Raw genomic sequence first — 24,839 nt, forward strand, 5'->3', positions numbered from 1 at the left:
TCCGAACCGAGCAACGCTTCCAGTGGTGCGCGCAAAGCGAACTTCGCTCGCACCAACACTTCATCAGCGGGGCTGCGGGGCGACAGCAGTTGCGCATCGTTTGTCACGTTTGGTCGCTCACAACGAAAATCCCTATCCCATTCTAAAAGCCGGTGCGCTTTCATTCAATGGCGACAGTGATTCTGGCGTGAAGGGTTTACCGCTCATGCGAAAATGCACTAACAACTGCAAACTGCAGATGGATGCATGCTGAGGTTGAGGTCTCCCTATTTTGATGCTATTTTCCATTCAGGTTTCGAGCGGTTCTAGGCGCTGCTGCCCATCTTCAACAAGCTGTGCCTAATTACGGGCCGAGACAGCTGCTGAGACGCGCTTCGTCTTGTCATCGCAAATTAAAAAAAACCGCATCTGGAACCAAAACTGGGAGCACGTGATATTTTTAACTCTCTTTTTCGATCCATGCTGCAAAATGAAATATGCTTGGGTGGTTTTTATTCTTTTCCCTTCAAATTCTGCTCTTTTCGCATACGCCCTAATTATTAGCCCGTTTTCCGATTCCGACGTTATCGCTTGGTGAAGAAAAATATATAAATTCAATTAAAAAACAAACAAAGACAAATATTTTCAGTGCGTTTGCACCGTGGCTGCGTTGAAGATCTCGATCCAATAGCCGTCCGGGTCCTTAATAAAGGCCAAACCCTTCATGCGCCCCTCGTCCGGGCGCTTCACGTACTCGACGCCCAACCGATCGAACCGCTCGCACGCCTTCTTCACGTCCGGCACCATGATGCCGATGTGGCCGTAGCCGCGCGGGTCACTGTTACCGTTGTGGTACTTAAATTCGGCATCGTTCTCCGTGCCCCAGTTGCTAGAAAGAGAGAGAGAGGCAAAGAAAAAAAAAACACATCATCCATTATCGCATCGTTTTTTTTTAAGAGAGTGTCTTCCTCCTTTCCTTCACGGCGGTGGTACTTACTGGGTGAGTTCAAGGGTCCCCTTCCGGCTCATTGCCCACTGAACGCATTCCTTACGATCGGACGGCTGGTTGGCAATGTCCTCGTAGCCCATAAAGTACAGCGAAAACTTGGCCTCGGGGAAGTCCAGCTTGCAGAGCAAGTTCATCCCGAGCACCTCGTTGTAGAACGGGAGCGATGCACGCGGATCTTTGATGCGGTACATCGTTTGCTGGAACAGGAAGTTCTGCAGCCGGAAGTCACGGTGTCATAAAACAAAAACATATTAAAAACGAAAAAGACGATCGATTATCAAACAAGTGAGGCGATGAGTTGGATGGCAATGACTCGGTAAGAATTGGGTGCGTGAGAGTGTTCTTGCACAAGCGATAAGATAATGCGGGTTTTTTTATGGTAAAAGTCCGGAATGGTCGTGGGGACGCTCTGGTTGTAAAACGATTGACCATTCGCTGCTGCAATCGTCCATTGTAGGAATGTGAACGATTTAAATTGCACCATGGTGTGATAAAAATAGTGAAAAGCATTATACAATACGAGGAAGGGCCACGGGCCGGGGGCGTAATGCAACCGGCATACGTAAAGGCGTACGAGTTCAATGTAAACAACAGGCGGAAATGGACAGTGTAGCGATGAGATAATACTGTTTCTAACACTAAAAGACTTATTACGAGAAGTATGAAAGTGGATAATGTGTAAAAGATCCAAATTTAATAGATTTCTAAGGCAATGATAGCATTATTGAGCCTTTTCTCGTACCTTTGTGTCGGCATCCGGCAGCTTCAGCAGCTCCTTCGCTTCCTTGTCGGTCAGTCCTTCGCTCATTTTGCTGGATGTTGAGGTTTCCTCCACTTGCTAAGGCACAATACAATCTGCAAAAGGAACGGACGGATTGAAATAACAATTAAATAATATTGCACAGCGAGAAGAAAGTGTTTGGTACCTTCTAACAACTTCCCAGGGTTAAATCCAATTGGATTTGTTGTATTATTCCCGTTGACCAACTGACAGTTCCCCGCTAAACAAAAACGACAGTTTTCACGAGCTCACCAACGCTCCTAATCGATGAGTTTTTCCTCGATGGCGAGCGTTTTTGTAAGTCGTTGTGAGGGTTGTTGACGTTTTGAGCGAGGGTTTTTCAGGGTTTAAGATAGCCCCCAAAAAGCTCGCGTTGGTATGCGACTGTGTTGATGGACAAAATAAATGGCCAAACAAATTAATATATTCCACCACTGCCCTCCACCTCCTCCTTCATTGTACCCCACCCAGAGCTCCTTCATTGCATGTGTGTGCCCATCGCTCCGTCGCTCTTGCTTGCTCGTACATGTTACGCTTTTAACAATACGCAAAGGACCACCATGCAAGCTAGAAGGCTAGAACGGGTGGAAGAGCATCTAGATCAACGCAGGGTGAGCTATGCAGTCCCTTGACAATAAACATTAAACATTAAAACCCCTCGCCTTACCCTATGGCATACTGTTCACACTGTCAATTCAATTTCCCATTTTATTGGCATGCTCTTAGTCTATTCGAGCATTTGGGTATTTGTTCAGTACTTTTAACAATTCATTTTCTATTTCCTCGAGTTGCGCTTTTTCCTTCCGCAGCAATCGTTGGGAAAGGATTTCAATGAAGGGAGCTATACGCTGTCGCTCACTATCGCACGGCTGACGACTGGAGGCTTCTTTGGCCTCTTCTGTCGGCTGCGGAGGATCCTCAGCACCATCACAGGTTTGTTCCAGCCGTTCGACAGAATCTTCCCCTGCTAATAGCTGCTCCTGCTCTTCAAGATATTCCTCTTCTTCGTCATCGGAAGGATACGGTGATCCATCGATGCTAGATAACTGTTCCTGATCTTCATCATCGTCTGCATTGAGAATCTCGAGCGAATCCAGGAAAAATCCATCATCGTTCTTGCGTACGGTTGACGACCGCGGAGCATATGAATTCGATTGAGGTTCTGGTTTTGGTCGTGGAGATGATAAACGCTAAAAGAGAATTTAAAATAATAGCAATAAAGCTCAGTACCATGTGAAATTACACACTGTATATGACTTACCCGTTTCCTTGCTTTCCCATGCTGAATCACATCGGTCAAGAATGTCATGGCGTCGTACGCATACCAGGATGGTTGATATATTTGATCGGATTCTGCGAAAGTATGTGACAAATTAAAGCCTGAGGCTACAGATCAAACACTTTAATCCTATACCTTTTGCATCTTCGCTTGATTGTAGAATTTTCCTTCTTAGGCGACGAAACTGTGCCCGCAGCGAATTCCACTTGTCTTTACAGTCTTCTACGTCGAGATCCATCTCATCGGCAACTAGCTGCCAGGTATCTTCCAGCCTTTTAACATTCCCATAGTCTGGATGTGCTTTGTTCCACAGCAACGGATGGCTCTCCACAACCGCGATGAACTCCAACGTGTTTTCATTCGAAAGAAAGTACTACAAAACGACGAAACGGGAGCATTGAGGCCAAAAACGTAACATATTTTAACAATGCACTTACATTATTCTCAACAAACGTCGCATCTGTTCCTTCAGGAATGTTTCTATACGTCTTTGAAAAACAAGGCAAAGTAAGATGATCACGTTGCGGATAATGATTTAAATATAAAACTATCTTACCGTATTCGATGCTTTTCCATAATCCATCGTTCTGTTCAAGAACGTCATGGCTTCGTATGCATACCAGGAAGGTCGGTATATCTGATCGGATCCTATTATTAAACAATAGAACATGTGAACTAACCAACATAAGAGTGGAATCCACCCCTCCATTTACCTGATCCCTCCTTGCTAGTTGATTGTAAAACCTTTCCTCTGATTCTACGGTATTGGGCACGCATTGCAGCCCACTTTTCCTTGCAAACGTCTACATCCACGCTCATCTTTCTAGCGACCTCTTTCCATGCATCGTCAGCCTTTTTCGCGTACTTGTTGTCACGGTTTGCTCTATCCCACAGTACAGGCAAGCCCTCAATGATAGAAACAAGCTCAAGGGTGTTTTCTCGCGAAAGGGAATGCTGGGAAAAGGGAAATTGGAAACATATTTTTGCTAATATTTGACCATTTGATATTTCATGACCACTCACTGCATACTCGTCTAACGTTGGCTTCGGTTTCGTGTTTGCTGTGCAGTATTTAGTGTTGTTTCCATCAACCTTTTGAAAAAGAAATACAATCCAATCAAATACAAACTCGATATGTAAATAGTACAATATTACCGTATTTGTATCACCTTCACATTCCACTGCTTCGTTCAGGAATGCCATCGCTTCGTACGCATACCAGGATGGTTGATATATCTCGTCCGTGCCTTCAAGCCAACAAGACATAATATTTGTAAAGAATCTTGCCCACAAGCCACAGCCGAAACATATAACAAACCTGTTCCATTCTGGCTTGACTGCATCATTCTTCGCTTCAGTTTGCGAAACTGGGCCCGCAGACAGGTCCACTTCTCCTTGCACACCTCCACGTCAAGCTCCATCTTGGACGCCACCATGCGCCAGGCGTTTTCAGTCATTTTTACATTCTTGTAATCGAGCTGCGTCTTATCCCACAGCAACGGTTCACTCTCAACGATGGCAATCAGTTCTAGTGTCCTTTCTGCGGAGAAAAAGTACTGCCGAAAGAATGGCGTTAGCAATCGATCCCAAAAATGTACAGCAAACAGTGGATTCATGCTTACGCTATGCTCATCCAACGGTGTCTTTTGCTGCAAGATTGAACTGTTGGAATCGATCTAAAAAGATAACAAAAATAGTATTATAATTGTGTCTATTAGGGTTGTTTACAGAGCGCTTTCACCTCCGGTTCGGGATCGTAAACCACCAGCATCTCTGCAGCCTCATCGTACTCTTCTTCGTACATGTTGGGATCTGTTAACATTCCCATGGATAGCTGGAAAAATAAGAATAAAATTAATGGACTACATCGATTCCGCATTTCTGGAATACACTTCATACCACATACTTATTGTCCAAAGCTACTCACAACATATTTCTTTTAAAACATTTCAGCTAGTTCCGCGCTTCATCGATTCGTTTCCCGATCGGCTGTTGGTTTGTTTATGTTTTGCGGCGCGCGGACGGCATTTTTGACAGATGCTTTCTTGACGATTTGATTTGAATTCCCATAGCAGAAAAGAAAACGGTATGGGAAGACGAAATGGTGATAAATCCTACATCACTACGAACTTATGCTTTTCTTCACTCAACCTTCGCCGACAACTAATCCAGAATAATCCCTTGATGCAAAAAAAAACATTGAGAAAACATTACCATTGTCAGTTGCAAGTTTACCCGAATGCTTGTGTTTACGCCCGGCAAAACAGCTGTCAAGGTTAATACATTGTGCGACAGCTGTTGCTGAAGGGCCGTCTACACGAGGACTACTTAAGATTCATATACGTTATAATTTCAATTCGACGTTAAATATTCAAACGATGTTCGTTGCGTGTTCTATTTGAACATTATTTTTAATAAATGAGACGGTGTAAACACACAAAAAACCAAACAAGCTTGATAATCGATGCAATAGGTCAATCAGTATTTGATTTTTAGAATTTGTATCAATCAGTGAGAATTTTAAACATTGGTTGTATTTTTAAGCAGCAAAAGCATTTCTTAAGGTTCTAAAGTGTTTGTATTTTATATAAGCTTTTGAGTAATATATCCAAACACTTACCGTGCTGTAAAATACCTAAGATGGGAAAGTATAACTGATCCTACATCTGATTCAACTGATCCTACAAACTCGCCAAAGAACCGTTGCCATTTTTGCTGACGGTTCCTTTCAAAATCATTTATTAATGGAGAATTACTACAACCAGGCCTTTGTGGCCGGTATCCATTCATTTGCTTGCCTTCATGTTCTGATAAATCAAACACTCTACGTTCTAAGCTCATTTTTCATACCACCCGGATGAGGCACACACTTCACACGACCAACTGTTGAACGTACAAGCTGATTAGCTGATTTTGATCCATCAATAAATGATCCGCACCAGCAGAGTTTGCAACAAATTTACCGATAGCATCCCCGCATTTCGCGAGTGTTAAGCACCTTCCTTTTTGCTCACAATTGATACCATAATTTAGAAATCAATTAATCACACACAAAAGGTAGGATTGCGTGACAGAGAAGAGAAGAGCCCTTCGTACTGTTCGCAATAAATCGAGCGAAACACAATCTGTCTGCTTCGGCAACCGATGATCATGCTTTGGTTGATGTTTTATTGTGACAGACACGTTCGATGGCTGATGAAAATAGTGACCGCAATAAGGGCTCAAACTCACTGCTGCAACAACTGATTGCTGCTTGGAATATTCCCAAAAAGAGAGACCCTTTCCGGCATGTATGCATTCGAAAAAAAAATCCCTTCAATATCTATTGTTCCACTGCCACAGTCGTGACTTTACACCAGGGGGGTGGTGATGCTTTAAGGCGCATGCTGTTGATGAGCCTGGACCACACAGCCCAAAACTGCACGCAGACACAGACGAGCAGTACAAATTGCTTGCGCCATTAATCACCAACACGAAAGCGGAAGCGAAGGCAAAACTAAAAAGGCACACACCACACATGGAAGGGAAAATCCGCCGATCCCTTTTACCACCAGAGTCCAGAGCCTTGAATGGAGTCAACATGGCTTGGATAGCGATCGATCGATCTCTTCCCTTCGATGACGTTTCGCCATCAATGAAAGGGCCCCTTTCGTCATTGTCATTTGCGCCGCAAAATGATTTCCAGGAAAACAAAACAAAAGCAAACTAACCCACTAAACCCAGTACTAATCACAGGAAAACAGACGTCACCTAATCACCTAGTTTCTGTAGCTAATCGGACCAGCGAAATGAGAAACCGTCGCCATTCGTCACCAAAATGCACCGACGTCATGATGATAACGGTAATGATTCAGAGTGTCAAACACCCGCCAGGACGCAGGTCCGCACAGGTAATTCACGAGTAAATAAAACCGAAAATGTAATGCACGGTGGTTTTACTATCCCAACGTTATCTCGTGCAGCGTTTTTTTTTTGTTACCCTTCCTAGAGGAAAAAGAAACTCTTCCCACGTAATTAATTACGCAGTACGCGACGCTTAATCCTTGCCCTTGCGTCCTTCGCCACCGACGGCGCGTGGTCATCCGCATGGAAAGCATCGTTCAAATTCGTTGCATGAAAAGTGCTCAACATTTTACACAGAACCACTCTCACCACCGCCCGACCACCAATTCCCTTCCCTGGAATTTCCTGGAATTTCTGTGTACCAAGCTGCATGCGATATGTGTGCTTCTGGCGCTGCGGCTGCTGCTGCTGCTGCTGTCCGAATGTAGGTCAGTAGGGAATCAATTCGTAGGGCTCTCGGGATGCGCACAGGTAGTATAATCACCTCCAGCCGACCCGAAGAAGAGGACGCTGTAACGAAGCCCCCCATCACACACACACACACACATCACACACGATAAAGAGGAAAAAAACTGGAACAGAACAGTAGATTTAAAAAACAAACGAGACAAAAACGACATTTTTCATTCCGCACCATCCAATGCGCGATGCGTCCCCTCTCTCTCTCTCTCACCGTGGTGCACTCGCGGACGCGCGTTATCGCACGCCAGTCCGCTTTAAGCCCAGCTGCTCCGGTTTCCCACATTTCCCACATATCTCCCAAACTAACTAACAAAAAAAGTCCCCCCCTTTCCACCTCCCCCCCAACTTGGGGGTTCATTTTAACTATCGTTTTCGTCTTTCCGATTCTGTTTGTATGTTGCCACCACCCACCAGGAAGGGGCAACGGGCGTGGTGTAATGCCTCCCCGAAAAAGGGCTCACACTCCAACATCTTCCCTTACCTTTACAGTGCAACGCACCTGGCAGAATCATGGTGTGCTTCGACCTATCATCGTTGGTACGTGTGTGTGTTGTTATTCGTTGTTTCTTCCTTTTTTTTGCTTCTTTTTTTGGAGGGGAAGCGACGCCACAGCACGGGATCAACGATGAGTTTGAAAAGATGGGGCAGTAAAACAAAAACAAAAACAAAAATGCACAAGACCGGGAAGCTTCCGAGTGCCTCATGATGGTCAGTGATTTATGGGACGGATGGATGAGGACCGCGCTCTCCACCGAAAAGGGCTGGGAAGCGATTTCAATTAGTGCGATACGGCGCGTGGTACAAACCTGGGGGGGGGAGGGACGAAGAAGTCGAATTAGGACCGGCTTAAAGGGACGAACCCTTGCCCGTACACTTTCATTGCATGCGAAGGGTCATTAAAACGGTGCATCTCCACAGTCCACACATGGGTCATTTGTGCGTCTTTTTTTGTTGAAGTCGCAAAAATAAGGATTTTAGGGCGGAAAAAACACACAGCCGAACACAAACAAGCTGTCTGTGCTGTGCTGTGTGTGCATTTGCTTTACGAGTTTGTTTTCGTGTTTCCGGGGTCCCACCGTCCCACTGGATTGGGCTAATTGCAGCTCTTCAGCCCATTTGCAATGGGAGGCTGGCTATCAATTTACAACAGCAAAGGTACTCCTAATGCCACACGCTGCTACTGACCACACGACGGTTGACCACCACATTTCGGAAGGTACTCACAACAGCATCCCGATGGTTGTCATGGTTTGTTGGAGATGTCGATTCGAACCCGATAACTATGTTAAGGGCCTGTGTCTGATGCTATCTCTGCGCTCTAATCTTGTCCCATCTGACAGCACAGCTACCGATGCGATATTTGATCCTGAAGTTAAGCTCAGCAGAAAGCAACAAAGGAAGATTGCTTCCGTGTGTTTCGATTTGATCGTATTCTTAACGCTTTTTCGTGCGTCTGCTGAGCTGCTCACGCTTGTCAGCTGGTTGAAAGATGCATAAACAATTCCATGAAAAAAGAAGGTTCGATCCTGAATAGCTGCTCAATAAAGGAAAGCGAAGAAAACACGCACACACACTTTTAAATGCATTATTAACAATAACCGGGTTGCCCGAGGTTTGTTGGCGGCTTGGTGTGATCTACAATTATCGCTCCTCAAAACCACGCACGGAAATCAACGATAAACTAAAAATACAGGCCAATCCATACAAACTACCGTTGGAATAAATTGTCTAGTTGTGTGCTTTTTTTTTGCAAACCTTTCCTTCCTTTTGGGCAATTTTCTCCGCTCCAATTTGTCCTCCACGCCGGATGAAGGTGTCGAATAGCTAGAATCTTTCGATTCCATTTTCAATACGGGTTCTTTTTTTGGGTCAAACATCGATAACACTTTTCTGCATCCAGGGGTGTACAACTTTCGTGTTTCAAGAATCGGTTTATCCTTCTTAAAAATGCATTTTTCAAAATGATTATTAAAAGGGGGGAAACAGATCAAATAATAAGTTTGTCTAAAAAAGCATTCTAAAATATCACCAATGGGTTAGCGACACGTTGCCATAAAATCTTCCCCCATTTCTATGCAGAACGTTCGTCTCCATCGCCCAAAAACGCGACAACGGAGACAACGAACCCCAAACCGTATTTACCTTCTCCGATAACATTCGACCGGGGAAAACGATCTGCTCGATCTGCTCGATATAAAAGTGCAACGGAAGAGATCTGCGCTTCCCGTGTTCGCAGCCCCACTAACTTCCGGAATCGTTGTCGGCGGCTGAGTCACATCCCTCGCACGCACAGCGCGCTTCCGCAACCGTCCGAGATATGCGTAGCGGAATGCGCTGGCGGAAAGAATTTCGTACAAAACATTCCAATACCGTGTTTGCATCTTCCCACCTTTTTTTTTATTTTTCTTCTTCTTCTTTGGCAAATTGTTTACAGGTGCAAACGACGTCACACATTAACACGCCGTCCCATCCACCCGCCCCAGGGAGGGGGGGTGTGAGAATAAGGCGCAATTTTTGGACAATGATCACACCTTTCCCGTTCTGCTTGTGATGGTGTTGGATCTTGAGCTGAGAAAGTCATCCGGGGTAGCCGTGTATTGCCGCCATCGCTGGGTTATTTCCTCTGCATAATCTCCGCTTCCTTTTTTGCGCGTGGGCAAGTCACGCAGCTATGGTTTTCCCGCCAAAGATAGCACACACACACACAGGTGTTCAGAGTTGCGGCCGATTGATTTGTCATATGTTGTGTGCTATTGTTGGGTGTTGCGTTGAATAATATAAAAAAAAAAATTGGCGCATGATGAGGTATCGCCTACACCTGTCCGTTATCTGTCCGATGTGCTCCCCGGGGGGATTCCAAACATGTTGCTCACCTGTGGGCACTTTGTGATCGGTACCACACTCGCTCGGTGAGAGCGGTATCGTTCGATTTTTGTTTGATAAAACTAATTAGCTGGCGCCCTGTGCGCACCGAAGGTGGCGGTATTTCCGACCGACCGCTCAGCTGATAGCGCTGAAATTGAGTTAATTAATTCTAATAGTAGCTCCGGTTTAGGTGGTAGCCTTTATTTTTGATAGACACCATCACCAAAAGCGACGGTATCTTATTGGGGACGTATATCAGCTCACGCAACACCACGTGGCACTACTCTCCCCTTTTTCCTATTGTGCAACAACGTGGACTAACGCTATGCTCCAGTCTTGCAGATGCAGAGAACTATCCCCCCCCCCTGCTTCCTCGTCATCATGGTGCCATCGCATAGATAACGGGTCTGATTATGCACTCCCGGAGGGATTGGGGCGAGAGCCGCACGATGCACTGATAAGAAAGATTGCTCGTAAATACTCTTGCGCCAAGGGAGCAAAAAACCAGAAACGATTGCACGCCGACCATCGCCGACCGATCAACCTCGCATGGGCAATGGTCCGTTTGGGAGACACCATCTAATATTATCCACGTACCATGCCGGGTTCCCACGTGTTGCCCACGGGCGATGATTGATGCCGTCCTAAAAAATTCAATTTTACGCCGTCAAAAGCCCTTCTTCGTTTCGGTATGCGCCATCAGCAGCAATTGATTGCATAGCCCTTTTTTCCCGAGTCGTGATGGAGGCAGGAAGGAGAAATTTGTGAACCATTTCAGTGTTATTTAAATGCAAAGAGATGACAGTTTACCTTGGGGTGGAAGGTTTTAAGCAGATTTCGAGCTCAGTGCTCTGTTAAGTCTTCGCCTTCGCCACATTCGGAGGCACGGTAAGTCACGGGAAAAGCCCGACCAAACCGACACCGCAAAAGACGCAGTCATTGCTGCCTTCTCTCGGGTGCTAAATGAATTCGTCTCACTTTCACTCGGAAGTTCGAATTTCCAGCCGGCTTGACACGGTCGGTGGGGCCATCGACAACTGCGGCGGCCTGGTCCGTGGGACCTGTGCATGCGCCAAGGTAGGGGGAATTAATTAGTCCTAACGAACGCACGCAACAATCTACCCAACTCGTTCACCGTTCTCACCTCACTTCAGTGAGTAAGCGCGCGCGCACGAGGCACGCGTCTGCACACTTGCTCGTTCGTTTCCTCCCTCGAACATATGACGGACGGTGACGATTCGTTTCGGGAGCAATTAAAGTACGCCAGAAGTCAAAGTCAATGGTTTCGCTCCCGCCTGCTTCCCCCTCCCCAATCCAAGGAATGACCTCAAAAGTGTTCACCTTTAGCGGGCCCTTTTCTTTCCATTCCTTGACACCAAAGCCGGTAAGAATCCGTTGTGTGGTGGTGGTGAGATGTATGATTAATGTAAATCGTTTGTTTGATGTTTCAATCGCGGCGGAAGGCGGAGGTAATCCACCGATCCTTCGAAACCCGTTCGCTGCGCGGTGTCGGTGGCACTATGTGTGGGAAAGTTTTGTGAGTATTTGGAGAGAATATCTATCATACAGGATTAACAACGTTCGAACAGAATGTATCATGTGCAATCAGCAGTAAATTCGGTGAAAGAAACATGGATAAAGCGCCTATGGACAAGCGTATTATGGACTAATTCTGTTCTATTAAGTGAAACAGTATCGAATTACCATATACTTTCACACTTTTTCATCACTTAAATTGAAGAAAATTCTTTGACTCACCCATCTATGACGCATTTGTAAGCGATTGGCTAATTAACAAGTTCAATGAAATCTGATCCATGTTCATACAGACAAGAGCATTTTTTAATTATTTTAGCGAAATCAATGTGATTATATTTCTCGTATTGACGTTTTTAAAAGATTTGTTCTTATTTGATTCTTCTTTCAACATTCTATTATCAACTCAAAATGCTCAACTTATTCAATTTGTTGCAACTCGCAACGTACTGTGTCTAATTTTTGTCACGCACTGTAAAATACCCACGAGGCAACTTCGTTGCATCTTCGGGTTTCAGGCGTTCGCGTTATGCTCAAATGCAGGGTTGCTGGTACAATACGATGAAATGGGAAAATTTAAGAATAAAGGTAAGGAACCATTATATTGCCAGTTGATGATTTTTTTTTTTAAATTTTGCTAAGCCTTAGTTCCCCATAGAAAAAGAATAAGTCGTAGATCAAGCTGTCTTTTGATCCTTGGAGGGATAAATAACATTGATATATGAAATGAAATGTAAAGATCCAGATCTAATATCTACTAAGTAGCTTAAAGTATAAGAGAAATAATAATACTTCAAACATTTAAGCATTCAAATACAAGAAATATGAATTTTATATTTCATAAAGTCAAATGTAGGTTAAATAGAATATAAGCATTTAACAAAAAAAGTTGCGAATACGCATACTATTTTAGAATATTACTAAATTCACGAAACGCCACCCCTGTAATGGCCAATCGCGCCAAGGGCTCGTTCGTGCGTTCGTACCACACAGATTTTCCCAGTTCGTGCGCTCCGAGCCCTCCGACACCGCTGCTAGTTCAAATCGACTATTCCGACGGTGCGGTTCGTTCGCGCGGTCGCTCTCGACCCAGAAAAAGAAACATACATTCACACGTTCGCAACATTCGCGATCACGCTCGAACAAGCCTAAGAGAGATCGAGGGGAGGAAAATCTCGTGAAAATTAGAGAAACCAAAACAAATCTGCCTCATTTTGCCTCCGCGCAACTCGCAACTGCAACCAAAGAGGCATTTGGAAGTGTATTGATTGATTCGAGTAAAAAAAAAGAAGAAAACAAACAAACAAACAAAAATCGACATTTCGAACCGATTCGAAAATTGAAACGAAACGAAACGCTACCGCTAAACCAAAACGCGTGCCCCGAAGTGAACAGTTTTCAACAGTGGCTAAATAAGGTACGGGTGAGCAGTGGTGAGCAGTTGCAGGAGGTTCATAGCAAGAAGCAAGTGTTCAATGTTTTTCTCACAGCATAAATACCGGTGGTGATCGCCGGTGCATTTCCGCGACAGCACCACCGCAACTGTTCTTGCGGTGTTTTGATGAAATCGTTCGCTCTCGCTCAAACTGTGGCTCAAGCTGGGTGGCGTTTTTCGCAGCAGCAAGTTCTTCTTCGCAAAAACGGCAAGTGTGTTGTGAGTGATCGGGGCGATTGGAAGAAGTGTTTGTTATTGGGTTGGTTATGCTTAAACGCTTCACAAATGCGAATATCGTGAAACTTGATGCAAGTGCCGGCAAGTGCAAGTGGATTGAAAGGAAGAGAGAATAGGATACCTCACTTCCAGTGGGTGTGTGCAGCTAGTGAGTGATGTATTGCATCGAGAGAAAGAGAGAAAAAAGGCCACAGTGCATCAGATGACCAGACGAACGAGTCAAGCAGGATGTGAATCGCGAGAGCGACGACAGAAAAAAACAACGATCGTTTAAAACAAGACACCAAACATTCTTTCCTTTTGTTTTTTTGGCCTGTGATCCTCTCGCCATGGCGCGGAGGATGCTTATACAGTGTTGTGATCATTCCCAAAAACAAAATTGAAAAAACCAAGAATTGAGCTTATTGAAAACCGCCTCGCTTGAAACTGGCTATCAAAATCAAGATCGTTATCGGGTTGCGCGCGTTGTGTTGCACACGTTTGGCCCGAAAAAATCGTCTCCTTTCATGCTTTTGTAGCGCTGCAGATTCCTTTGCCGCTTCACGCCAACAAAACGAGCACAGCAAGAATGCAGAACGATTGGGGCGGCCGGTTTAGAGGTCCTTTTCAACGACAGCACCAAAAGAAGCCGTTGATCGTTCGGCCCAAACCGTCAAGTGAAAATTAGCAGCAAATTGGCGGTTGTTTGCTTGCACTCGTTAAAACAAGCGCCCTTAAGGGTTTGGCTTTTCTCTCTTCCGCCCCCAGGGGAGAACACGCCCGTCGCACATCGCACCGTTTTTTTATGGGACGCAGGCATCCTCCCTGCAGTTGCGAGGAGACGCCCTGACCAATATAGCCGGCAGGGATTATTTGAAGGGTACAGGCAGCACACGGATAACTCTCTCCGTATGTCTCTCTCCCGTTGGTCTCTTGGTTGGTTATAGAGCAACAACAATTTGCATAACACAATTCCCATGCTCCTCCTCCTGCCGCATCCCCAGTGCACGGTGGAGAAGGTGTTTGGAAACAGAACCCAGAACACAGACCTCCCATTTGAAAGTATAATTGTAATCAGTGTACGACTCTCACTACCGTTTTATAGGCGACCTGGGCCTCCCCCGATCCCCACCTTGGGTGTTTGCACTTACTTTGACCGCATTTGGACCGCGTCTGGGTGTATGTGACACAACCGCCCGCACGGTACATACACACGTTGGTGGCCACCTACTGCTCTGCTAACCGTGTGCGTGTTTGGCGTGCTCGGCCTGTCTCGGGCCTGTCCACATAAAACCCGATCGCCACCTAAAACGCCGGGTGAAAACGCGTGGGGTCAAACTGGGTGACTTTTGTCGCACGACACTGCTGCTTCCACCCCACATTCTAAGCCGCTTCGATGCGACTACATGGTAGAATTGGCTGGTGGACAGTCGATAGCGTGCTCGGATGACTCAACAACATCTCAAATGTTTTGTTTTCTTTCTCATTAATCTGCAGCATTTGACCTTTTCGCAAGTGTTTCGCAAGTGATCTCCGCTCTCCCCCAACCTACAGACACACGCGAGTGATCACGTTGCACAGTGAGTGGTTAGTGAGCGAGTGTAGAAAAGTGTCGTGTACAGAAAAAGCAATGCACAATAATCGCATCCCACGATGATGATGATGATGATGCGTGCCAGCAGTTGTAGCAGTAGTGATAGCGACTCCACTCTAATATCCAACAGTCACCGGCGCCATCTCGATCCTGACGAACGCTGCGAGATGCGCTCGACCGACGAACCCTGCCGCCCCACCGCGCTAAGCTTCCGACGGACACTACACACGCCGGTAGCGCGGGGCAAAAAACACACGTACAGTTACCCACACCACCATCACTACACTGCTCTTACTCCACCTCTTCATCGAGGGGTCGTACCGGGCGGTGTACGGTGCCGGTTGGTGCCGAGTGTGGTCAGCTTCCTGTCCAAGTTCCTGTTGTTCCTAGTTATCTGTGATAGTCAGACAGTATCCCGCGCTGCATTTCGGACTTCCGTCGCCGCTGCCGCCACCATCGGCCACCCGGACGTCTACACCGACAGTATTATTAGCAGTGGAGGCAGTGAAGACGATGGTGGTGGTGGTGGTGGTGGTGGTGGCGATGTGGAAGTTCAGCCCAGTTCCGGCGCGGCCATCAACCACACCAAGCTGCAGGAGATCGTGCTGGAAGGACTCGGCCTGAGCGCGCTACCCGACGTTCGCCTGGTAAGTGTCGCGCGGGTTTTGCCTAATTAATCGTATCCGGTGTCTGAACCTCCCCCGCGCCCTTTGGTTCCTCGTGGGACTTTTGGAGTGACGCAAAAACACAGACACGATCATGCCCTTGTGGTATTTGGCTTTAGTACGAAAATAGGCCCACAAGCGGGGAAATGTTTGGAAGGAATAAGTTTAAAATTAGGAAAGCAGTTTGAGCGGGCACTTCAAGTTATTACTGCTCTCTGTCTCTTTACGATCCATTAACATGTGTGAGTGCGTGTGATTGAAGTAACAAAAAATCAATCCAAACTACACTCTCTGCCAATGCGACCAGTGCGCACATAGCATTACCTGCTGCACTAGGTTGTTGTTTTAGTTGATGAGCTATAAACATTTTCAATTAACGATGTTACAAAGCCGCGCTCCACTCCTTCACTCGGTGAAAGTGAAAACTGGTCCCACACAAAGCTCGTCTTACTCTCCTCAGTGTGGTGTGCACTAGTGGTGGGAAATGCCTGAGCAAACCTGGAGGAACGGCACAGCCAATTGGAGACATCAGGTTCAAAACAACTCCGTTCTTCAATTCAGCAAAAGTTCTCAAAATGAAATGACGAGAATCGATCACATCCGGTCTTGCACGAACCGGTGCATATATCATATAGACTATCAGGCCGCACTGTCTCCGGCTACATCATTAACCAATTTAAACGTATTGGAGCAGTTCCACATCTTTAAAATAATGAACGGGTTGAATCCACTCCTTTTTTTCGGAACTCTTCCCATCACTAGCGTGCAGACTAGGCTGGACTTCACCATTGCACTAACACACCACACTGGTGGAAACCGTGTCAGGCTGTCAATCATCGTCATCCTGCTCGTCACCAGGCTAATAATCAGCATCCCACCTCCCCTCCCTCTGTCAGCAACGCCACTAATGTGCCAATAATCACCGTTCCACAAACCACCTCAATGAGGTGTACCCGCGTACGTGTGTTGATGTGCGTATCTAGTGTGCACGAGATGAGAGAAAGAGAGTACTTGACACTAAGCGCAACACACAAACACACAGCATCCTCTCAAAGCACTGCCTCCCTTCCCGGAATGCTGGCAGTACATCATAAATCTAGAACTCGGCCATATCCCCCGAAGGCAAGGACAACACCACCATCACCAGCAAACCCCTTTCCGCTTTCCCCTTTTTCCCTGCGGTTATGTGCCGGCAATTCCGTCGCCCCCCCCCCCCTTGTGCTTTCGTCCTTGCGCATACAGATGATTCGCGGGAAGCAAATAGCAAAACTCGAAGGTCAAAAGCACGAAGGGGAAACGACGCGAGACAGGGCAGGGCGGTAAGGAAAAATGCAAAAATCAATCCCCAGCACTTGTGTGCCAACTGATGTGCCATGGCTGGAAAGGCTGCTGGAGCGATTGTCGACCCAGGACGCAAAACTCGTTGCTCTCGTTGTTGCTCTTGAACTTGAACGGGAAACTTTGTCCTCCGGCCAAATACACTTTCTCTCAGTTCACGAGCAACCAGCAACATGCACACACACACACACAGCTTGCTAGGATGGTGGTGTTACTGTAATAAAACTTTTCCCACTGTTTGTCCCTCCTCTCGCTTTGTGCCAGCGACATCCGGTGCATCCACCGCGCGCGCGTATGTGTGTGTGTGTGAAATTCCTTTGCCACCAAATTTCAATCCCATTCTTGTTTGCAACTTCAAGCTCTAGCGCTGTGTAATACGAACTGCTGTGGACTTTCTTCCAATTTCCAAAAAAGGAAGGAAAGTGCTAGCAACCCCATAACCATAAACTAGGCGGGCCGAGGCACACACATCCACAAAGCGAAAGAATTGCCGGCAGCGGACTTTTGGCTCGTTCCGGCCCCGCCAACACCACAGCGGGGTGTCAAATTCGGGCCAGGGAAGTGAAGGGTGTAGCAAAAGAAAAGCAAAAAACGAACTTCCCACAAAACAAAATTGTACCACAATCCCCCACAAAACCAAGCGAGAAATGCGTCCATTTTTCATCGAGTGCAGCAGTGTGCAGTGCACGGTTGCATTGCTCCTCTCTACACTGTCGATGCTGGGATGCTACTGCTACAGCCGGTCGAGCACCAATACAGAATCGAACCAAATCAGGTCAAACGGGCAAACGACCAAAATTCGAAACTCGATTACAATGCTTCCGGGAAAATACAAACGATGAGGGATAGTAGAGTGTGTACAAGGGAAAATCTTGTGGTTGAAAAGAGAACGTTCTAGAGGATGCAGTGGTTTCCACCACATATGTGTGTAGTTATTTTCATTGTACTTCCTTACTAGTACTTCCTATGGTACACGTTTTTTTATGACGAAAAATTGATTTAAATGTTGAAAACTATTTAGATAAAACTTAAACGAGATTTTGGTACACGTCCGGTCTTGTAATAGATAACACGCCTAATCATTTGACCACAGAGCAGTTCAAATGAAGCTGCGTTAAAGTTGCTATTGTTTCAACACAACTCCGCCATACAAAATCGATTTTTATAGTAAAATGATTCTACAGTTCCTGAAACAAAATATTATTAATTTTAACCAGTAAAAACTAAAATCTCTTTCTTACTAAAAACCCCTGCAGCTATGCTTTTGAATTGCTCCACACCTCGGAAAAAGCATTGCTCGTAATAGAGATGCAATAGAAAAGAAATTGGGTAAAACCCCTATCCTCCCCTCCCTTCGATAGCATAGAATGGAAAATGTCGATAATGATTTGTTTAGATAATGTTCTCAATCCTCCCCCCAGCAACAATCGATCGAACCAGACCGCGCTCTGAGCTCGTGCGGACGTTCAGAATCCGTCCGACCGTGTGAATGGTGAATGGTGATCGTCGCAATCATGACAACATTCGAGATTGTGTTAATTTTGCTTCCATTATAGGAGTCAAATTAAATGAAGAGAATAAAAACACACACACACACAAACGACAAATCGAGACACCGTTCGAGAAGCTGCTCGCAAAAGTGCGCCCAGAATCGATTGGCCGCCCCGGCCCCCCGGAGGCTGGACTGGGTTCACGCGCCAGGGATTCGCACACACTCTGCGCGGCAAATGAAGGTGTCCCTCTCCACCATGTGCATGACACTACGAAAATAGAACTCCGGTGCGATTAATTTTAAATGAGCCTCGTCGCGAAATCTCGTGCCCCGCACTCGTTGCAACTTCCCCCCGGGGCGAGAAGAGGGCGGGGACGGGACGTGCGATGGACGTGAGCATAATTCTCGGCAATTTAGCCGATAGCGCGAGCGACCGAGCGCACACGGTTTTGGATGAATGGAGGATGAGTTTTCCCGTCTCCCTTCAGTTCAGCCCTTAAAGAAACTTTTGTGAATTTTTCTTCCCTTCCACTTTTGCTTGCCGGCTTGTTTAGCGGCGGTCCAAAAACTCGCGCAAAACATGGGATTCAATATTCTAATTTCATCCATGAATGTACACACCTCTCCTGCGTTGCCTGCCTGCCTGCATGCCTGCCTGCGTCTGAGAAGAGCAAACATCTGGGCTGACTAATAAGCATCGGATTGGCAGGGAAGGCGGTTGGGGATCCTTGTGGGAGAATCCTTTCCTTTTCGGTCGACTGTAAAAGAGGGCCCTAGGCAGGCAGCGGCGACGGCAGCCAAGATGTCAGACGCAATGAGCGATTTTTATTAGATTTGCGATGTTGTAATCGGTCCCAAAAAAGCGCCCGGGACCCGCTGTTTTCCCATCATCTCTGTTGGTTTACTCTCTCGGGCACCGTCGTCTCTCTTGGGCACCTTCTTCCAGCTGATCCAGCAGTGGATCGGCTCCATTTTTACCCTTCCTTTCATAAACAGCTGGCAGCTGGATTGCCTTTTTTTGTGTTACAAAATTTTCCCAGCATCCGGCACACAACTTTGCAGCCAGTGGTGGTGGGACCCCCTTTTTTCGGAAACGACTGGAAGGGGAGAGCACAACAGAAGGAATAAGTGGAGTGGTTTGGCATCTTCCAAGAGCCAGATTTAAATTGGCTGGCAGTGGAAAATTTGTTATCCATCTATATGGCTCCAAAGGAAGAGTGCAGAAAAAAAGAAACCAAGATCGAAGCATATTAAAAAACCGGCAAGCGGATTTAAGCATGAATGCTCGGTACGGTATGAGCACGCAAAAGCATAAAATCCAAAACACACACACAGTTCTTGGCAAAAAGGGATTTCTTTTATCCGTAAGAAAAACCTCAAGATGCACAGCACCGTTGGTCCTCGGGAAGAGGTGGAACAAGTTTGGTCGCCGATAAGCAGCTTCCCATGCTGGAGAGTCGCAGATAAGTCGCAGGCAGGAAAAACTGCATGAGCATGCAGCTTACTTTATCGATCTTGCTGTGTGTGTTTTTTCTCTCCCAAAGTACACCGGTATGTAGCCTTATCGCCGCTGCTGCGCTCCTGCTGACGGCCTTCCTCTTCACGAACCGATTATTTCGAACATGGTGTGTTTGCAAATCATGTACGTCTCCCTTCGCGGAAGTTCCTTCCCCCACATTGCGTCGGGTTGGACGATGCTGCGCTTATGCAAATGTACAAGCAACGACGATGTTGTCGTCTGACGAAGGTGAAGAAAATGTCAACAACAACAAAAAATACCACCAAAACAAAACCGTCCCAATTGGAAACGGACGGAGGGGTGAGTGCGTTCGCATCGCAGCGTTTTCGAAATTGATTTGCTAGCACATTAATTTAATTCTTCGCATCCGGCATATAGCGCCGTCCCGCCAAAATGGGGGACGTGATAAAGACTCGCAGCTCATTTCTTATCCCGTGGCGGTGGTCATTTGTTTGTTGGAGTGTAAAAAGAAGCTCCAAAACCGGCTGCATGCATTCATAAATTCTATTAATATGTAGATGCAGCTGATTGTGTGCCGGTTTTGGGTTGTTTTTGGGAGGCAACCGGTGGCGATATTAATTTTGTCACACTTGTGAATGGCGATAATAAGTTCAAGAAATGTATGATGATGTGTGCGAGGACTGTGTATGTATGTGTGGGGGATTATATCCTGATTAGGGTTGGAGATACATCATTCTCAAGGATCCTCTGCCCTGGTTGGTTTATAGGCCCCATGTGGACTAAAAACAGTGATGAAAGAGCATTTCAAGACATGTGCGCGACGTTGTCGAAGCAGCAGTTTGGTATCTATTTACGTTTTTCAACATGTTTTTATTTCTTCTTTTATAGCTTAAACAGAAATGTTACCACTCACACACACATCAAAAATCATGTTTCGTCTGTCGATGTTCCTCAAATTGCCATTCCCACAATACTCCCAGAGAATAATAAGATTTTTATCAAGGAGGGAATAGTGCGTCGCAAATGAGATTTGATCTCACAACTTTTGATGTGAAAGACCGTCAATTTAGTAACGGGTCTATAAGACTTCAACCGCAGGCTGTGCGCAGGATGTTAATAAGAGATCATCTTTTATCACTGATATACGTTGATCCATTTTAATCCACATTTTTATTCATCTTTCGGGTTTTTGAAACATATTTGAATCAAATTAAAAATCCTTAAATCCAGTAACTTTTAAAGCTCCTCCAAAGCAGTCTCACTTACGCATCAACCCAACTGCATTGCCATGCAAGTATGGAATGAAATCATCGATCGAACAACCTCAAAGTGCATACTGAAGATGTGATTTTGATAACCGCAGCAAACCATCACTTCCTCACCTTCCGTAATGTCCTTTCGCTTTCCCCGCTGTCTAGCAGTTCAGATTTCACTCTCCAAAGCATTATTCAATTATCCAACCAATCCCAGTTACTACATCCTTTCGCATCTCCCACACGCTACCCGCTCAAGCACTCTTGCGCCGAAGAAACTTTCTGAGAGGAGAGAACGAAGAAGAAGAATAAAAAAAAGCGTACCATTCCCCAAGTACAGCAGTGACCTACTAACACCGGAGTAACTGGAAGTATGTTTGATTTAATTATAATTAGAATTAGAACCTGCCTCCGCCTCGGTCACCGCAAAACCTCCGGGCGTGTAAACCGCTAGATTGCGGCAGCGCTCCATTAGCAAAATCTGTCCCCAGGGAGTGGGAGAACAGGACGACACGCAACCTGCCAGAACCTGCTGGCTTGTGTGTGTGTGTGTGTGTGTGTGTGTATGTGTGTGCGCTTACGTGCATAATTAAAATTGAATTTGATGCAGCTCGTTCTCCTTCTCTCTGTGCTACTACTGCTTGTTGCAGATGCTGCAGTTTCTAATGCAGACTCTACATTAGCAATGCCGATAGTTTCGCTTTTGTCTTTGCTTTCCAGACCTTTGCCGAAGGAACCAGAAACCTAATCAAAGGCAAAGCCAGATCGACCGGCAAGTATTACGCAACGGAATGGACGACCGCATGGGCAACAGGTTCGCAGCTTGAAGCGCTTTCTCGGTAATTAATCCGTTTTTTTTTGCGCAAAAGAAAGTGTTCACCAAGACAATTCTCTGCTCCACAACAAAGTGCACCACAAATACACACAGCTTGTGGTGCGTTCTGGAGCCGCTCGTGCCTTGTAAGCTCGCGATTTTACATCCTTATTATGCTGGCCGCGTACGCGTGCCGTTTTGCGCTCTTCGCGTCATTCGGCCAATACTGCGCGGCATGGTGGCCGTGTACCTATCGAGAACTTTTCCCACTAGTCCCGCGCCGCACACGGCTTCGGAAACAATTCGAACCCTTGCGTCAATTTACATAATTGAACCCCCGGTTCGGCTTGCGAGCGTCCCGCTTCGTTTGGCTGCCCCGACCGAACATATGCAGTTAGTTGTCGCCATTCGGTGTGCAGTGTGCGGTGCAAGCGCTACACAAATCGCATTCGCCGCCGTTGTCGTCGTCTTCGCTCGCTGCATCACCGACGCGCCGCGTCTCCGCGGTCACTTGTGGACGAGTGATTTATCGCGCAAAGGGGTTCATCCGTGCCCCGCACTACTGCTAACCTGCTTCGTTTTAATTATCCTCCGCCCGGTCGGTGGGGGCACGGCATCGAGAGCACGCGGACCCGCGATGGAACCTGGGGACGACGTAATATCGACAAATTGTCCACATTGCCGCCCTCTCATCGTCCCGACCCGGCCCCGACCGAGACGTGATCGTTCGATCGTTGGCTTTCATTGCGCATCACCATCATCATCATCGATTGCAGATTGCAGGCGCCACGACGCCTAACGTAGGAAGGAACGCGCAGAAGCTTCGGCCAACTCCTTGCTGAGCCGTCGTGATTTGAGCTGCGCAGACTGGTTAGTCTGCTCCATAAAGTGCCGCACTTGTCCACACCAGTCTGGGAACATTTGACATTGATGGGCATGTTAAAGTGTCGTTTTGGGAGGCTTGATGAAGAGCCTATAGCGTTGAAAGGACTGTTGTTTGACTTGGGTAAGGTTGAGTTAAATTTTCGACTTATTCGAGCAGTAATACAGACAAACAAATATTCGAGCAGTTTATAGCAAACCACCTTACTCATCCACTGGCATAGACATTTCACAATATGTCCTATTTGTTTACTGAGTTCAACATAAGTTGGTCAAACGTTAACTCTCCAAAAACGAAACCTTCTAGATAAACTTCGCCTGGCCCTGTGTTCGTTGTGCGGTTTGAAAAGCAGAAATAATCTGCCATAACTACTAATAAAGCATTCATACTAAACGTCGGATGATTATGTGCTTCCCGCTCAGCAACACTCAGAACGCGAAACACGCAACCATCACCACCGCCGCCGCCGCTGTCTTCCATCATATGTAACAACGAACGGCGCTGTACCGAACACGCCACCAGCACGACCGCATGCACACCCGTCAACATCACGGGCAGCAAGAAAGTGATCAATTTTGCTAGTGCAATCTGACCTGACCGACCGAGGGCCTCTCGTAAAGCCTCGCTCGGCGATGGTACGAGCCCCATAAGAGTCTGCAATAAATTCCCCGGCCATTACTCGCGCCCCGTCCGGAGCGTCACTAATAAAGATAAACGGAGGTTCACCGCACAGGTATTTCCTCTAGTTTCGGTTCCACACCTACTTGAGATGATCCGACCCATCACGTCAGTAGGGCATACACCGTGTGTGCTGACCGTGTAAAATTTATTAACAACCAATACCAATTATCGGCCTATCAGCTCAGTTCATAATAAACATTCCGGTGCTGCCTCTTTCGCTGTGCGGCTTTGTGCCGATAATCTCGATCAAACCTCCAATAAAGTTGAGTTTCCTTCGAAGGCTATTAAAAACAAAATCTGAAACTCCGAGAGTCCGAGATTGTGGTTTTATTTTTTAACGGCCTGTCGGTCGCAAATTTGCAAAATTGATAGCATGGAATTTTGGCGACGAAAAGTGGACTTGATAGCCAAAAAAACACACACAAATTCCCAACCCACGCCACGGTGATACAGGGAAGGAAAAGCAGTTAAACTAGTTCCAAACCACAACGATTGAGCCGCGTCTTTTTGGGTTTGCCTTCCCAATAATCGTTTCAACTTTATTGACATTGCACAACTGCTCGAATCGAGTTCGGGACTAAAAACTGACGCGTTTAATCGATCCGACCACTCAACTTGCGGATGTGCTCGATTTGATAAGAAGCAAAGATGAGTTCTTCCACACTCATGCATTCCACAGTGACTGTAAATCAGGATAAGTGGAATTAGTTTCACTTTCCAGTGGAAAAGCTTCCCATCCCGAAAATAAGATTGTTGCCGTTTTGACGCAACTCGCAACACTCCCGCACCATTTTACAGCAACGCAAGCAACAGAAAAGCCGATTGATTGTAAATGTCTTCATTATGATTCTCGCGCTTAATGTTCGTGTGTCCACACGGTCACAAGGTCTCGCCGCCGGTTTCTGTTGGTCGTTCGTCGCTTGCGATCAACGTCGTCGTCGTCGTCATTGCATCGACACGTCACGTGAGCAGCCACGATAAGAAACGGGACCAGTTTCGGAGGCCAGTTCCCGCAAGCTCCAACTCCACTCCACACCACGTCACTTCTTCTCAACCGTAGGTGTAGTACAGTCACACCGACACGCACTCACTTTGCCGGATGTTGTCGGAAAGCAACGCCACAACAGGTGAGTCTCACGATCGCATCGGAGGCCGGGCGCTCACGACAACAACAACGCTCCAACGAACGTGGAGCCACACGCACCGATCAGCAAACAATGCAAAAACTCGATGC

At 46.5% G+C, this 24,839-nt stretch overlaps 3 protein-coding genes across 10 annotated transcripts in view; 1 reads left to right on the forward strand and 2 right to left on the reverse strand.

Moving 5' to 3' along the window:
• Positions 1 to 475: 475 nt before the first annotated feature.
• On the reverse strand, positions 476 to 2,005 carry LOC121598849 (lactoylglutathione lyase). The gene is made up of 4 exons (XM_041926183.1): positions 1,915 to 2,005; positions 1,731 to 1,843; positions 977 to 1,200; positions 476 to 868 (listed from the first exon to the last, which is right to left on the reverse strand). The coding sequence occupies exons 2-4, from the start codon at positions 1,794 to 1,796 to the stop codon at positions 625 to 627; spliced, it is 534 nt and encodes a 177-aa protein (XP_041782117.1). The 5' UTR covers positions 1,797 to 1,843; positions 1,915 to 2,005; the 3' UTR covers positions 476 to 624.
• A 75-nt stretch (positions 2,006 to 2,080) lies between these two features.
• Positions 2,081 to 24,839, reverse strand: part of LOC121598837 — a 41,818-nt gene continuing 19,059 nt past the window's right edge. Inside the window, exons 3-15 of one of the 4 annotated variants that reach the window (XR_006005623.1) lie at positions 4,976 to 5,228; positions 4,790 to 4,882; positions 4,671 to 4,724; positions 4,367 to 4,604; positions 4,204 to 4,295; positions 4,072 to 4,140; positions 3,762 to 4,002; positions 3,605 to 3,696; positions 3,486 to 3,536; positions 3,184 to 3,421; positions 3,031 to 3,122; positions 2,437 to 2,959; positions 2,081 to 2,153 (exon numbers count right to left, since the gene is read on the reverse strand). Coding sequence is in view for 1 of the 4 variants with exons in the window: in XM_041926159.1 (XP_041782093.1) it covers positions 2,492 to 2,959; positions 3,031 to 3,122; positions 3,184 to 3,421; positions 3,486 to 3,536; positions 3,605 to 3,696; positions 3,762 to 4,002; positions 4,072 to 4,140; positions 4,204 to 4,295; positions 4,367 to 4,604; positions 4,671 to 4,724; positions 4,790 to 4,876 (1,722 nt within the window). In the remaining 3 variants the exon portion in view is untranslated. Of the gene's footprint in view, positions 2,960 to 3,030; positions 3,123 to 3,183; positions 3,422 to 3,485; positions 3,537 to 3,604; positions 3,697 to 3,761; positions 4,003 to 4,071; positions 4,141 to 4,203; positions 4,296 to 4,366; positions 4,605 to 4,670; positions 4,725 to 4,789; positions 4,883 to 4,947; positions 5,229 to 24,839 lie in introns of all 4 variants that reach the window. The other 3 variants (XR_006005621.1, XR_006005622.1, XM_041926159.1) reach the window with 3 other exon arrangements.
• Positions 12,807 to 24,839, forward strand: part of LOC121598836 (bone morphogenetic protein 6) — a 34,302-nt gene continuing 22,269 nt past the window's right edge. Inside the window, exons 1-2 of one of the 5 annotated variants that reach the window (XM_041926154.1) lie at positions 12,807 to 13,187; positions 14,903 to 15,646. In XM_041926154.1, coding sequence (XP_041782088.1) covers positions 15,059 to 15,646 — 588 coding nt within the window. In that variant the 5' untranslated portion in view covers positions 12,807 to 13,187; positions 14,903 to 15,058. Of the gene's footprint in view, positions 13,188 to 13,230; positions 13,409 to 13,429; positions 13,449 to 14,902; positions 15,647 to 24,839 lie in introns of those variants that run through there. The other 4 variants (XM_041926153.1, XM_041926156.1, XM_041926158.1 and 1 more) reach the window with 4 other exon arrangements.

The sequence above is a fragment of the Anopheles merus genome, chromosome 3L, assembly GCF_017562075.2.
Source record: "Anopheles merus strain MAF chromosome 3L, AmerM5.1, whole genome shotgun sequence".
NCBI lineage: Eukaryota > Metazoa > Arthropoda > Insecta > Diptera > Culicidae > Anopheles > Anopheles merus.

Coding starts and splice junctions, on each gene's coding strand:
- LOC121598849 (XM_041926183.1), bottom strand. CDS start 1,796: ATGAGCGAAGGACTGACCGACAAGGAAGCGAAGGAGCTGCTGAAGCTG. Junction 1,201..1,730: donor TGCCGGATGCCGACACAAAG/GTACGAGAAAAG, acceptor TTCCGGCTGCAG/AACTTCCTGTTCCAGCAAAC. Junction 869..976: donor GGGACCCTTGAACTCACCCA/GTAAGTACCACC, acceptor CTCTCTTTCTAG/CAACTGGGGCACGGAGAACG.